At 40.7% G+C, this 15,434-nt stretch overlaps 1 protein-coding gene across 1 annotated transcript in view; it reads left to right on the plus strand.

The window, feature by feature from the left end:
• Positions 1–15,121, plus strand: part of COLEC12 (collectin subfamily member 12) — a 101,108-nt gene extending 85,987 nt beyond the window's left edge. Inside the window, exons 4-11 of the mRNA XM_071737266.1 lie at positions 1,369–1,467; positions 4,101–5,147; positions 6,613–7,101; positions 7,509–7,645; positions 8,387–8,496; positions 10,197–10,342; positions 11,571–14,334; positions 14,391–15,121. Coding sequence (XP_071593367.1) covers positions 1,369–1,467; positions 4,101–5,147; positions 6,613–7,101; positions 7,509–7,645; positions 8,387–8,496; positions 10,197–10,342; positions 11,571–11,590 — 2,048 coding nt within the window. The 3' untranslated portion in view covers positions 11,591–14,334; positions 14,391–15,121. The remainder of the gene's footprint in view (positions 1–1,368; positions 1,468–4,100; positions 5,148–6,612; positions 7,102–7,508; positions 7,646–8,386; positions 8,497–10,196; positions 10,343–11,570; positions 14,335–14,390) is intronic.
• Positions 15,122–15,434: the final 313 nt, after the last annotated feature.

A 15,434-nucleotide genomic window follows, 5' to 3' on the forward strand; every position in this document is an offset into this window, starting at 1 on the left:
GGGCAGCAGCCTGGAAGACAGCTGGGCAGGACACACAAGAGAATCAGCTTCATTCAGGAAAAATGAAAGCAATGAAAGCCTGATGCATAACCATGGTACCCAGAGTCAGAAAAGGAAGAACAAAAGTTTAAAAAGAAGGAGCCCTCAATGGGTAACACTTTAAAGATCTGGGATTCATGTCATTTCTCATGAGAATCCTCTGATCCCCCTAGATTTCCACTTCTAGTATAAAATGAAGTCTTTACATAGCAACAACTTCTATGAGGCTACTTCCCAGCTGTAGATAATCTCATAGACACAGGTTTACAAAATTGGCTTCACTATCTTGGGACATGGGAAACTCCTTGTTTCTTTTCTTTGAAAGAGAGGGCTGGCACAGTAACTCATGTAGCATCTCCCAGGGTTGGTGCAGATCCTTTTGTTCCTGATGTAGCAAGAGAGCTAAATAACCTGCTGATGAGAAGAAATTTTTGCCCCAGTTTTGTTTTGGATGCAAAAGTGTATTAAATTAGGTTTGGCGTGGAAGCTGAAGGCTGCCTCTCACCTTGCAGGCATTTCACATTTTTATCCCTGGGAGCCACTCTGGGCTCTTAATTGGTTGTTCTGCTTTTTCTGTTTCCATATCAATTCCATCAAATAATCAGTTTGTCTGAATGACAAGAAAATGATTCAGACATTTCAAAATAAGGAGCACATCAGCCATAAATCTGCATTTGCTGAATAACCATCATTTCAATCTTAATGAGGCAGAATGGTTTCAAGACCATTTTGAGTGATCTGTACCGTTATCAAGATGTTTAAAAGTTGATCCCCAAAACATTTAATAATTACAACTTTAAACTGCTCTCTCAGACCAAAGTTTGTGAGCCAGGTAGCAACTTTTGAAGATTAACAGGCACAGTGAAAAGAACAACCCAACAAGCTATAATTTTCAATGAGAAATGGCTGACAGCAAAATAAAAGGAAGTATTCTGAGCAGAGCTCAGCTCTGCTTGGAGTAGGAAAATACTGTTAAAAGAAAAAGACTTGGTTCATGAGGAAAACCCTCAAAAAGGGATTTTCTAAACTCAGGAGAGAGATTGCTCATGAGAAAAGAAATGTTTGGAAACTGTTGGCAGACTGACAAACTGAAAGAATGCTGGGTCCCAGCAGCAGATAGGAGCTCATCCTTCCAACAAGTCACAGAGCAGCAGCACAGTGTAGTGGCAAGCAAGGTAACTTTAAGGTGGGGGGGGTTGGTTGTTTGCTTTGTTGGTTGGGTTTTTTTATTATAATGGTGGGATTTTTTTTTTTGCTTTATTGTTTATTAGACTTTTTTCATAATTATACTTTTCTTCTTTTCATAACATACTGTTCTTTTTCCCTTAGTTGTAGAAAAAATGGACAATGTGACAGGTGGCCTGGAAACATCCCACAGAAGATATACAGAGAAGCTCACAGAGGTGGAGAGTGACCTGAAGAAATTAGGTAATCTACACACAAGCAAAGCCCCTTTGTATTATGGTTTGGGATGTTCTCCAGGCAGGCAGCAGCAAATTTGTCTGAAAAATCTCTGGCTATGACAAGACACAGCACTTCTATTCCAATTTTTCAAGTACTTGGGAAAACATTGTAAAATAGTTAATATCATCTCTACTTAGGGCAGCATTTTAACCATACTGTAGTATTTACAGTTCCCACTGAAGTAATTTATACTACAATAACCAGACACTTAAAGGTTGTCCTCAGGAGAGAGTTTTCTCTGAGGCAGAGATGTAAAACAGCAGAAGCTGTTCCATGGAGCAAGATATTCTACATAGAATGAAAATCTGTCATCCAGCCTTCTTGATGCTGTTTTAGCAATCAAGTTTCAAAACTGAAGGTCAATTTAAGGAGTGCACAAATAATCAGCTGCTCAAAACTCATGCGTGAGGCAAACTGATTACTTCCATAAAATGTTTTTTTAATCTTCTCAAGGAATACAAGACAAGGTTGTTGTGAGTTCAGGTCCCCCAGGTGCTGTCACAGTTCTCTTATTCTCAGGAAGATGAAAAAAGATCATGGGTAAAGATTCTACTCACTAAGTGTACATTTCTGCTTTTCTTCATTGTTCAGAAAGGAAGCAGAACTGTTTATTATCAATTTAAATTTACATAGGCTTACAGTCTTTATAGTTAGTTTTGACATTGCTATTGATATATACATGCATGGATTTGCTTCTTGAAATAAATTTTGTTTAGCTTAATAAACCATATATTGAGATATGTATTTCTAGATAAAAATTCTTGCTTGCTTGCAACTTGGTCATAATTTTTTTAAAATTTTTTCCCTCAAAAATTAGCTGCATTCTGAAGTATTTGCACACTGCATTTCGTTCAAAGATACAAGATGATTCAGTGGCATTTACTTTTGATGATGCATATAGAAAAGTAAATGTTAGACCTTAAAGCAGTGAAAATGTTAGACCTTTTGGGTTATATTTGCATTATTATATTATGTTGATTAAATTGTCACAACTTGGGGCACCTTTGATTCATTCACACTCACACATTTTTACACGCTGCTGGATGGATGGCCAGTGAGATGCTCAGGACCAACAGTTCCCATTTAAGTGGACTTGCCATGGAGAAAGGTAAAAAAACTATGGGGCAATGTGTGTATGGGAAGCATAAAGGTAGGAGAAATGCCATAGGGCCAGTAGGGTAACAACATGTGGGAAATAAGAGACAGCCCTTCAGGGATTAGCTGGGTGAGAACCTGGCATTTGTTAGAACTGTGTGAGGAACACAATATAATCTGAACTGGAGACAACAGGTAAGCATAGGGTCAGAACTTAGAAGATTCTGGAGTGAGGTAAGTGGCAGAGAGAGGAACTGTGCTTGGGAAGATGCCCATCCAAGGAAAGACACCATAAACTGTTCAGACTGAAGTCTCACAAGTTGCCATCTGATGTTTGCCATCATGACGCACTGAAACACAACAGAAGAAAGCTCCATATACAGCTGTATTCACTGTAGTTTATGAAAATCATCCTAATCTCTCTTGGAGTTTTGTGACATGATGGACTTCAGACTGCGTAATTCCTAAATATAGTTGCACTTAGATGAAGACAAAAATATATGGAGTATGTGTAGGAGAGCGAAGTGATTGAGTTCAAGAAAGGGAATCTTCCCTGAAAGTGAGTGTTGATTGCTGATTTCCTGGGTTTATGTGTTCTGGCTATTGAGTTGTGCAGCCTCAAAAGCTTAATCATGCCAAGGCAAGCTTCCAGAAGTATTCTGTAGGATAGTGTAAGCAAGAACAGAAATATTCTTCAAAGATTAAAGGTTTTGGCATTGCTCAAACTCAGGACATGAGGAAACAATAACAACAAAATAAATATCATTAAAAGTAATAGTAATATGTCAGAGAGAAAACCAGAAATATGCTGTGATATCTGGAGTAGCCTGCTGGCAAATCTTTTTCTCTCTAACCTGTATTGTTTTTAAATAAGTACTAGAACTTCTTAAAAACTAAGGCCAAGATTTTTAAAAAGTGAAACATATGTAGATGCATATATATGTGTCTTGTCCCAGTTATGTCACTCCAGGGTGTTCTCAGCTCTGATACTATGTTTACCTGTAGTTTATAGCACACATTATATTGTGTTCTTCACACACATACCAATGAAGAAATTCCACCTGCCAGGAAAAGGAGGAAGAAAATACAAACAGCTAAAATTTACTTCTGCGCTTTCAGCAAAATCCAGTTGTAACTTCAGAACATACTCTTACTGATGCCACTAATATTCTAAATTCTATTTACCATTCAGAATACAGAATTCCTTGACAGCATATATTCATCAGTTTCTAATGGCAGTTTTTCCCGTATATGATAATAGAATCACAATTTTGTTCTTCTCAGCAAAACAAAAGGACTTCATTGGTTCCTCTTTGATTTTTTTTTTTTCTCTGTCTAGTGGCATAACTTTGCCTAGTGGTTTCTCTTTTCTGGGAAAGACAGACATTCTACTAACAGAACATTGTGACAACCTGACTGTACTTAAAATACATTGTACTTTTTATACTGTGATTTAAAAAGCTTATCCTAAGGGCTTTCAATTTTTTCTTCCTGTACAACAGATGACCAAGCTGGACAAAAAGCCATGAATACTAACACTGAACTGTCTAGCTTCAGATCTGACATTCTGGCTCTTCGTCAGCAGCTTCATGACATTTCGGAGAAAACTTCCAGAAACAAAGATACACTGGAGAAGCTGCAAGAGTCTCGAAATGTGTTAGATGATAGACAGAGCCAAATGAGAAGTACCTTAGATAGTAACTCTTTCATGATCATCAGTGTCAATAAGACTCTTCAGGCATACACTGGCTATATCAACAATCTCCAACAAGACACTAGTAACATCCAAACAAACTTGCAAAACCAAGTGCATTCTCACAATGTGGTCATCATGAACCTGAACAACTTAAACCTGACCCAGATACAGCAAAGAAATCTTATTAGTGTCCTGCAGAAGTCAATGGAAGATACAAGCTTGGCTATTCTAAGAATCAAGAATGACTTTCAAAATCTGCAGCAGGTTGTCCTTCAAGCCCGGAAGGACACTGACTGGCTTAAGGAGAAAGTACAAAATTTACAGAATCTGGCTGCCAACAACTCAGCATTGGCAAAAGCTAACAATGATACACTTGAAGACATGAACAATCAGCTCAGCTCCTTCAGTGGGCAAATGGAGAACATCACCACAATTGCCCAAGCCAACGAACAAAGTTTAAAGGATCTTCAGGAACAGCATAAAGAATATGAAAACCGAACTTCTGCTAAGTTCAACCAGATAGAAGAGAGGTTCCAGGTCTTTGAAACTGATATAGTCAGTATCATTAGCAACATCAGCTACACCGCTCATCATCTACGGACACTGACCAGCAATCTCAATGAGGTCAGGACAACTTGTACAGACACCCTAAGTAAACATTCAGATGAGCTGATTTTTATGAACAGCACACTAGCCAATATTCGCTTAGACTCTGCATCTCTCAAGGTGCAACAGGATTTGATGAGGTCAAGGTTAGATGTTGAGGTTGCCAATTTGTCAGTAATCATGGAAGAAATGAAGCTGGTAGATTCCAAACATGGCCAGCTCATCAAGAACTTCACCATCCTACAAGGTATGAAGCTTCCCTAATGATGCCTATAATTGTTAATGCCTAATTCCTGCTTGCCTTACTTCTTTAGTTCTGTGGAAGTTAGTGGATGCTGGTAAGGAGTCCTGGTGTTTTCCATTATATAATCCTAAACTTTGGAAATGTAAATGTGGCTGGGATGTTCTTTACTAATTTTCTTATGCCTTCTTTACATACCTAGAATAGGGATGTTACGAAAGAAGGTTCTGACTTAGCAAAATTTTATTCCGACTGACAGACTGGATCTGCTTTTGATTTAGGTTCTAAAATAAGCTAGTGAAGGTGTGGAACCTCAAGAAACCAATCCCTTGTGAGGAGGAAATGGCTAAAAAATATACATTGGACCATTCCCAGAAAGGTCCACCCTCACTGAAAAACAAGTTGCTATTTCACTTTAAGCCAGTTGTTAGTCTGCCAGAAAACATCCTACTTTGCTTAGTTTTTAATGCTGAGATATTTTATTTTCTCCAGAAATAAATAGCATCAAGTTTAGGAGGTTTCTCCCAGCCAAGTATTATACCAAATGAAAAGAACACTCATATTTCAAGCCTGATGTGAACCAGTCAGGCCTAAAACTCTAAGCACAAATATAAATCTGTTGCTCCAAATAAACTAAGGCTGAATTAGAGCCAAAATTGTATGTCAGTAACCTTAACCTTTTTCATGTCAATCAGGCCTAAATGACTCCAGTTTAAGCACTGATCTCTGGAGGAGTCTAAATGATGTAGATTGGCAATTAAATTTGCTCATCCATGATTGGAATCCAAAATTATTTTGTTGTTTACTGCAGTCACAGTATTGCCATTTACTGTCATATATATTGTTCTCTTTCCTGTTACAGCCAGACAGTTAGCAAATAGTACTTCTGGTCTTTCCCACAGTTGGCCCATTGCTCACTATCGTTTGTCGATATGAATTCATCATTTTCTCTCTTCTTGACAACCTTTTCTTGACAGAGCAGACAGCAGGGTCATTGCAGGAGAAAAAGACTTGTGGTCTAAGAGCAGAGAGATGGGACTAGAAGGAAAAGGGAGGGCAGCAGAGTGAGAGAACAGGAGCATCAACATTTAGGTCTGTGTGCATCAACAGCACAGAGTGTGTCTTGCAGGGAGCAGCTTCTTGGCTGGCCACCTGGGGCTGGTCACGCTGGCCAGTTCACAGGACAAGGTGCATAAAATGATTTCTAGTGTGCATCAGAGGATTTTCATCTGTAGCCTGTGTTCCATGGATGTTCAGGAAAGAGCAATGGTTGGAGAAGCAGACATACTTTCTACAATCACTGCTTGCAGTAGCTGTTAGCCTGGTTTTCACAGTGCTGAATATCCAGTGTTGCTGTTCTGAGATACGTTAAGCAATGTTCTGAGACACATTAACCAAAAAAGCCCCCATGTGGGCTTTTTTGTTGTGAATTCTCTCTGTATCTCCACTTTTAATGCTTACATTGTTTCAGGCCCTCCTGGTCCGAGGGGACCTAAAGGTGACAGAGGCCCTCAAGGTCCTCTTGGCCCCACTGGCCTAAAAGGACAAAAAGGGGAGAAAGGAGAGCCCGGACCACCAGGACCTGCGGGTGAGAAGGGCCCACCTGGGCCAGCTGGGCCACCAGGAGAAAAAGGAGGGAAAGGTTCCAGAGGATCACCCGGCTCCAAAGGTCAGAGAGGTTCTCCTGGCAAGACAGGTTCGCCTGGACCAAGCGGGGACCCAGGACCACCGGGTCCACAAGGCAAAGATGGCCCACCTGGGCCACAAGGCCCACCAGGATTTCAAGGCCTGCAAGGAACTGTGGGAGAGCCAGGGGTACCGGGACCTCGAGGACTACCTGGGCCACCTGGAGTCCCTGGGCTACCTGGTCCAAAGGGCCCACCTGGTCCACCAGGGCCACCAGGTCCAGGGATGCCAATGGCACTACAAAGTGAACCTACATCAGAGCCCGAGGCTAATGGTAAGCTATCAACTCACCATGTTCATCTTTTAGTGAGATGCAAATATACCTGGGGGAGGGTGCTCACCCTCAAATAACCTCTGCTCCCATATACTAAATCTCTGGGATTTATCACAAAGAGCCCTGTTAAGTGAAGCCATACCTGTTGGTCTTCCTTCTGATGAGCTGAAACTGATTTAAGTTAATGTTTACAGCTAGAGAAAAGGCAGGAGTAATGAGAGTAATAAATAATGCCCTTGAGCACACGGTTCAGCCTTGATTTATGCAAGTCAGTAAACCCTTGTGTTGTAGATAGCAGCATGCTGTAGATGGGTGTGGGATCCTCCACTTGTTACTATGAAGAAAGTTGCCACTGGCATGTAGATTTATCAGGGACTGGTTAAACATCAAAAAATTTGATATGGCAGGTTGTTCTCGTCATTGGAAGAACTACACGGAAAAGTGCTACTACTTTTCAATAGAAAGAGAAATTTTTGAAGAGGCAAAGTTATTCTGTGAAGAGAAGGCATCCCGCTTGGTTATCATAAACAACAAAGAGGAGCAGGTAATTACCTTCTCTTTCTGTTTTTCAAGGAGAGAGTTTGGGGTTATTTAACATGTGGAAGCCACAAGGCAACTGGGAAGCTGAGAGCATCGTGAATTCATACAGTGAAGTAGGGACAGTGATTGATTCCAGTGGCTCTCCATGTGCAGAAGGGCAGAGTGAGCTGAGCTCATGGTAACCCTGAAGGTGATGGACACAGAGCAGAGAGGAAGGTTGGCAAGAATTGTAGGAGCTCTTAACCTTAAAAGATGGAATCCATTAGGCCTTACATATAATCAAAGTGTATTCTTTGCACCGATCAAAATAGTGGAATTTTTAATTGTTTGGTTTAATACATGCAGGCTAAGGCTACAGGGACTCAAAGACATGTTTAATCTAACTTTAAATTCTAGCTATACTCTTGCTATTCTTCAATGCAATTATTTGTTGTAATAGTGGGGATGTTAGGATACTACTGCTTACACTTTGGGTTCATTCATTTTGTGGCTATAAAATGTTGTCTGGCTTTATGTCAACCTAATTTTCACAACTAAGTCTCTTTACCTGACATGCAAACACTGCTATACATTCTAGTGTGGGGAAGAGGTTGCAAGGCCAACTTTTGCAAAATGTCTTCAGCTTAGAAAAATTTCTCTGTCCCTTCCTATTCTGATAACAAAGTTGCTCATGAAACCAGAGTAACATGCTGGCTCCAAAGACGGCTGTGTTTGTTTGTTATGGACTAAGATCTCTCTTCCACAGCAATGGATAAAAAGGCAGATTTCTGGAAAAGGCAGCTTCTGGATTGGACTAACAGATTCCGAGAAGGAAAATGAATGGAGATGGCTGGATGGATCCTTACCAGTTTACACGTACGTAAATAAAAAGCAATGTTGTTTATTTTCTGCAGATGCTACCACTCCTGCTGACACTTCTAAGAGCAATATCTAGAAATTATCCAATGGATCCAGAGGGTTGTAGATGCCAATGAATTAATTTGTAACTGAGGGTGCTATCGAACTACATTTTTCTCTCTTCCTTCTCCATGCACAAAGCTTTCTTTCCCTGCCAGAAGGAAAACTGAATGTTGAATGAAAGCATCATAGAACTACATAGCACAGTGTTTCTTGCCAAAACATTCTCTCCTGACTTTTATTACAAAGTTGAGATGGAAAGCACAGACAGTTTTGCTGTCTTGGTTTGAATTTTCCTCATTTGCATTACAACTGGCTATAAATAGAGTGCTTGCTCTGATAAAAAATCACCAGCCTTTAGATAAAGCCCTTATCCTAGTGGAAAGAATGAAACATAAAGAAAACGCATGAAACTAGGGTCTCTAAGCTTGGGCCAGCTGAGAGCTGAATTGGCGGCTCTCCAGGAATTCTAGGGCTACACCTAATTTGTCCTAAATGGAACAGATTGTAGCCACCCAAATTTTTAATACTGAGGAGCAGACTACACTCTTTATAGAGCTGAGCATGCTGTGCTGCAGAAAAACAGGCTACAGTCAGTCAGATGTTACGAAATGATTAGCTGTGATCTCACTGGTGTTCATTTTGATGAGAAACATGGAAAAAGTCAGATGTACTTCAAATGATCCGTAATATTTTTCCCTTCTTCTTCCTCCCTGTTTTCATTTTTCTTTTTGTTTATAGCAGTGCTGTGACTGATTCTCACTTCAGCCACTGCTTTCAATGGGTTTCCACTACTCTGTGGTTTTAGGTGCCCTGTCGTAACCTCAGAGCTGTCAGTTACTGATTTTCAAAGTATTTCCTTACTTCTGAAAAGCTGAGTGTCCTTCCAGGTGCCTGGTCAGACACTCTGTGTCAGACAAGCATGTTTTTTAGCTGAGCATGGACCGTGTCAGCCAGAAATCACGAGCTCCTGTCAACAACCTGTTTCTTCAGGAAAACGGAGCTTTCAAGTCCCAAGGTTGGAAGTGTTTCACACTTGTTAAACAAAAACAGGATGAGGAAACGCTTGCTGCAAGCTTTTTACATGCTGTGTTAAGTTTCACCATCAAAGCTAACAGTCTGAAAAGATAGGCGTATATATACTTCGTACATTCCTTGTAAGTCCAAAAATTCCCTTCCCATCCAAACACGGGGCTGTAAAACAGATAAATGTTTGCTGTGCCTCCCAAAAGGCCTTCCTGGGTTCAATCAGAGGGCTGAAGCCCCTTTGCAGTGAGTGATGGTGTCCCGGGCAGCACTCATGATCCGTCCGGCTCCTCTCGGTCCCATCTGCCGGCAGGAACGCAGTGCGCAAGCTTTGCAGCCTTGGAGCAATGCACATGGAGCACTCTCACTGTATGTGTATGTACATTCAGAACCTAAAATAAAGCTCATCGCTCTAATTTTAGGTCTCTGAGTTCTGGCAGCCCGAGGCTGAATAGATTCCCTTCTCTGTAATACATCTGTTTCCTATTTCCAGCAAGAGTCGCGTATTGTTTGTTTCAACGTGTATTTCCCGTTCAGAACAGATCTCATGATGTTTTCGTTAATTTCTTGTGGTGAAAAACTGTCACGTGTGCTGTGTTGTGCAATCATCTCTCTCCCTCTTTGGTTGAAAGAAACTGGAAAAGCGGGCAACCTGATAACTGGAGCCATGGGCACGGGCCAGGGGAAGATTGCGCTGGGTTAATCTATGCTGGGCTCTGGAATGACTTTTACTGTGAAGATGTTAACAATTTCATTTGTGAAAAAGACATGGACAAAGGTAAGCAAGGTGCTGGGTTTCCTTATTTCACCCTACCTCAAATTCAAGTAAATTTGCCACAGCTAGGAGGGAGAAGATCCAGGCATAAGGCTAGATGCACTGGCAGTGCCTTGTTGAGAAAGAGGGACAAGATTTGGAACACTTCTACTCAGATCCAGCCTAACATGGTCTTTTCTGACACTCTGAGTAATGCAAATTCTGGCTTTATTGCAATAAATCTGGTGTTCTTTTGCTGCAAAAGGGCAGCCTTCAAGCTGATTATAGGCATACATAGCGTGCTCTGCAGCTTGACCATCTCCTCTAGACTTTAAACACGCCTAAATTTTCAAGTGGAATTTGGCACACGTGCCAGATCCTGGCCACCCTGAGAGCTGTTTTTTTAGACTCAATGGCTATGCAGGAGGGAAATCTGGCTTTTGGGATGGCTCAGGGACAAACACTTCAAAAAACAAATAGACTCTGTTTGGGGGTTTTGTGCAACAGGAGGCACTTGGTGACTGCTAAGGAGGTCTTAACATTCCCACCACTACCAGGAGACATCCCAGAGGGTTGAGAGGCTGGGTCTGGAGGCCATAAACAACTCATCTGTTGCAGCTGGAGTGAAGGACTCATAAACTGCCCATGTGGCCCAGCAGTCACCCTGGTGATTGCCACAGGGCATCTCTTTCTGGTTACACAGGCATTGCTGCCAGGGCAGAGGGCAGGTGGTTCATGTGTCTGCTTAGAGCCCATCCCCATCATCACAGAGCTGGGTGGTATTTGTGTTGCTGGTGGGGCTCTGCCCAAAACAGTCTCTCCTTCATACAACCTATGTAAACATTGCTTTGCCAGGGGTGCAGGCCGTAGGCTTGAATTTCAGTGAAGGCAGATGGAAATGTCAGCTAGAGCCAAAATTAAATCCCATCCATGAAAAATGCCCCCCTAAAACAAAACAAAGCAAAGTGCTGAATAAGCTTCAGGTGTGTATAACTCTCAGAGTCCAGTGTGAAGGACTGTGTGTAAGTAACATAATTTGCCCTAGTTTTCCTACATACATCTGTTATTTTAGGAAAAATTCCTGGCTTACAAACATCCTCCAGGATTTACAGGATCTGAATATGAGTCCACTTAAATTTTTAATATACCTTGACCGCTATAATTTTTCCTTTTGGGAATGCATTTAATCTTCACAGGGTTTTTACATTATGGTTTCGTTTTTTTTCTTTTTCTGTTTTCTCTCATACCATAGGGCAAGTATTTGGAGTGTAATAGGCTGGGACTTTAAAGATACCTACATATCATGGAAATTTACTTAATGAAGAAGAAAATCCTGGGAGAGAGCAACATTGCCTACCAAAACTGAAAGAAAAAAGCCAACAAAACAACAAAAGCAAGTGCTGAAAACTGGTTTAAATGCATAAAGGAATTCAGCAGGGACTCTTTTCCAGAATCCTGCAATCATTTGAGGCCTTTCAACCCACAACATCAGGAAATACCGTTGGACTAATCCTGTTATAGATTTTCTTCCCAACCAATAACCACATACATAAGCAACTTGTGTCTCCTGAGAAAAGACATTCTGTTAATTTGAGTAAGACTGTTGGTCACTCATATAGAAAAACATATAAAGCAACTGTGTAAACAGTATGTTTCATTTGCTAAAACCCCAAATGTAGGAAAATTATACTGATAAACAAATATATAGATTTTATATAAATATATATATATAGTCCAACTCTTATCAATAATATGGAATATACTTTTAAGAGCTTTTAAAACTTTGTATTTTTGTACAAACCATTTGCTTTTTACAATTGTTCTCTTTTTTACTGACTTTTTTTACAAAGATAGTGCACAGGGGCCAAAGAAAACAGTAAAGGTACTAATAACTCATTAAGTTTTGCTGTCAGGCCGAGCTCAGCTACAGAGAAATATTTTTCCCATTAGAAGTACTTGTACTTTCCCAGATGATTTGTTCTGGTTAAATAAATTTTAAAGCAGATTTTAGATAGTGTTTTCCTTATTATATGCAGTCTAGTCTACGTGTGTAACAATTAAGTTGAATAAGGACTAGATATTCATTACAGCTCTGTTCACAGCCAGTATACTATCAGGGTACTATGCAAAGATCATGCTAACAGAAACTTTTCCTTCTTTTCTTCCTGCCTACCTGACCCTCTGCCTTCTTTCTTGCCTGCTTACCTACCTTCTCCCCAGCCTGCTGGCTTTTCTGCCTCCGAGCCTGCTTGTCTTCCTTCTACTCATGAGAAAATTGCCACAGAAGTAAAAGGCTGAGTTTTCAGAATGATTTTTGAAATGTTTTTCAATTCCTTTTCCCTTCTCTTGAGGAATTCTACCCCAGTAGGTGTGACCCAGGTTGCAAGTCTAGCCCAGGTGAAGGATTGTATGAAAACAGAAAGAAAGGAGGTGCACACATTGAAATATGTTTGGGTTTAAGGCAGATTTCTAAATTTGGTAAGAAAAACCTGCCATGCTCAGAAAAGTCTCATCAACTTGCACTTCTCTTGCTTTGTAAATGGATCTCTCTGTTTTCTTGGACCAGTATGTCTCTCCTAAGCAAACTAGAAAATAAAATATGCTGCAAAACAGAAAGCAGTGTGGCTAATGAGATGATATCATCATCCAGCCAGTTTCCTCCACAGTCCCCTGGGCCGTTGTCTAGGCAGCAGTGTTGCTTATCAGGAATTAAAAAAAATTAGCAACCAGTTCATTAGCAGAAACCCCTGGTTTGTGTTCCCAATTTTTTTACTCTTTGCACAGTCACCCCCTGTACCATGAAGGAAGTTGTTTGGGCTCTTGGGAAGGGGAGTTGTTTTTCCATTGCCTCCTGACCTGCCGTTTACCTTGGCTGAATGCAGATAAGTTTGCTGAAATACTGCAGCTCTGTTGGAAGGAGACAAGATTTTGTACTTGACATTTGCAAAAATTGCTCCTAAGACCAACCAATTAAAGCCTTTTGTTTTCCTACATCCCACGTTCCAATGTTCATTCAAGAGGGGGGTGGCTTTTTAATTTTAACTGTAATTTCCTTAAAGAAAAATACATAAAATGTACATGCTAGATATAAGACAGGAACAATGTGAAATTTGCGTATGTTTAATTAAAAGTGAAAAGTCTGTGCATTAGAGCTGCAGAAACCATGTGTTGCTACCTTGGAGGCAGGGCTTTTCATTGGACAGTCTGAGGTCCCTGGGACTTTTCATTTGGCTTTTTTATCAGGTTTTGAATACAACGTGATTCTGCCATACACCCTGTCACGCTGTAGCTAAGAGTTGTGTGTAGATACACGCTGTAGTGTTTACACAGCTATTTACACAGTGTCTATGGAGGTAATGTTGAAGTGCTGGTTTTGGATAACGTGGTACAAAACTATTACTTAGTGCACCCGGAGAGCCTCACAAACCCTGGTGAGTGGAGCTTTGCAGAGCCACATTGAGTTAGGAGCACTGCTACCTGTGTTTGAAATACTGGCTTATTTAGATGAAATAAGCCCATTCTGAGCATCTGCCACGTTAAGTGAAGATCTTGCTGTTTACTGATGTGATAGATTTCTGTCCACAGAAGAAGTTTATGAGAAACCTCTGTGTAAGCCCCAGCAGTACTGTTTCCTTGCCCTGATTTCATCTTTCTCTCTCCTCCTTCAGCAATAGCAGTGATGATACATATCAAGATGACAACCAGGAGTCATCTAGTGTCCTCCACTCCCTCCAGCAAGGTCATCAACAGCTAAAGCTGCACTTATGTCTGCATAAGGTTACAGGAATAGCTTTCTATCAGCAATAGCTGCATAGCTCTTTGAAAACTAGCACAGCAGCTGTGCTAAACTATGGGCAGTTGGGTGACTTTAGCATGAAAATTACTATTGAACTAAAACAGCTTAAAGATGCAACATGTTTATGAATTACATACTTGTTTCCAAGTTAATTTCAATGCTGGATTGTAATTATCTGTAATAATGCTTTCATTATCCACCTCTAACTGAAAAACCGAATGTTCTTAAGCTCAAGCTCTCTGTTCACACCTTTGAAGCAAAGAGTGGAACTGTCAGGCAAAGCTGCCTGGAGAGGGATGCTGGAGTTGCGTGCCTGCTGTGTTCATTCATCCTTAAAATATGGCCTTGAGCAGCCAGGCAGGCTGAGACAGACCATCCTTCTGACCCAGTATTCCTGCAGGATGGAAATAGATGTGTCAAATGGCAAGAAAGATTGAAATCATTGGGAGGACAGGAGAGTGCTAAGACTGCTCAGAAACCTGTCACAGGAAGGAGATATTGGCTGGGATGCAAGCAGGACACCAGAAAGGGCCAAGATATTGTCATGAAAGGTACAGCTGCCACACAGGGTCTGGAAAACATCCAGGTGGAATCTGCTTTCTGTGCAGTTTGAGTGGTAACAAAGGTTCTGTGGAAAGTTTTAAGTGATCGGAAATAATTTTGTTCCAGCTTGAGTTTTGACTTTCTTTCTTATGCACAAAGACTGTAACTTGGCATACGGAGTACACATTTCCATCATCCTTTTTCGTGTTTTACATCATGCTAAATGCAAGTTCATGTACCCTGGCATGTACTGGGACTGTTGCAAGAAGGGGAGGGGAAGGCAGACTGGGGGCAATGCCACTTACATCCAGTGCTGGATTTCTTTATGTAATTTCTGACTCGTTTAATTAATTTATTTGGAAACACCTCCAGATGATTAGAGCGTATAAATCTCAAACACTCATCTCCTTTGATGTCTATAAATAATACCTGCAAATGTTCCAATAAAGGAAGCACTAAGTGGAGACATGGAAGTGAATGTTGTTTACTCTGTGCATGCTTGTGTAACCAAGAGAGATGTGAAGATTAGAGACATGGAGAGCCAGAATCATTCAAAAGTACTAAAAATCAAACTGATGAAAATTATTTTCATTAAGGCCTTCCTTCTCACTTACACTATCCTAGTTCTACACAAGACAGTGGCTATTTTATCCCTTCATTGCAATTTTAGTGTATTGTTCTTGCAGCACCTAGGTGCTAGAAACTTGCTTAAAAGGTCTGAGGTGGACAAGACCCTTAGGAAGGCCTTAAGAAGCAAGAATTACCTTCTACAGCTCA

The sequence above is a fragment of the Heliangelus exortis genome, chromosome 2, assembly GCF_036169615.1.
Source record: "Heliangelus exortis chromosome 2, bHelExo1.hap1, whole genome shotgun sequence".
Lineage (NCBI taxonomy): Eukaryota > Metazoa > Chordata > Aves > Apodiformes > Trochilidae > Heliangelus > Heliangelus exortis.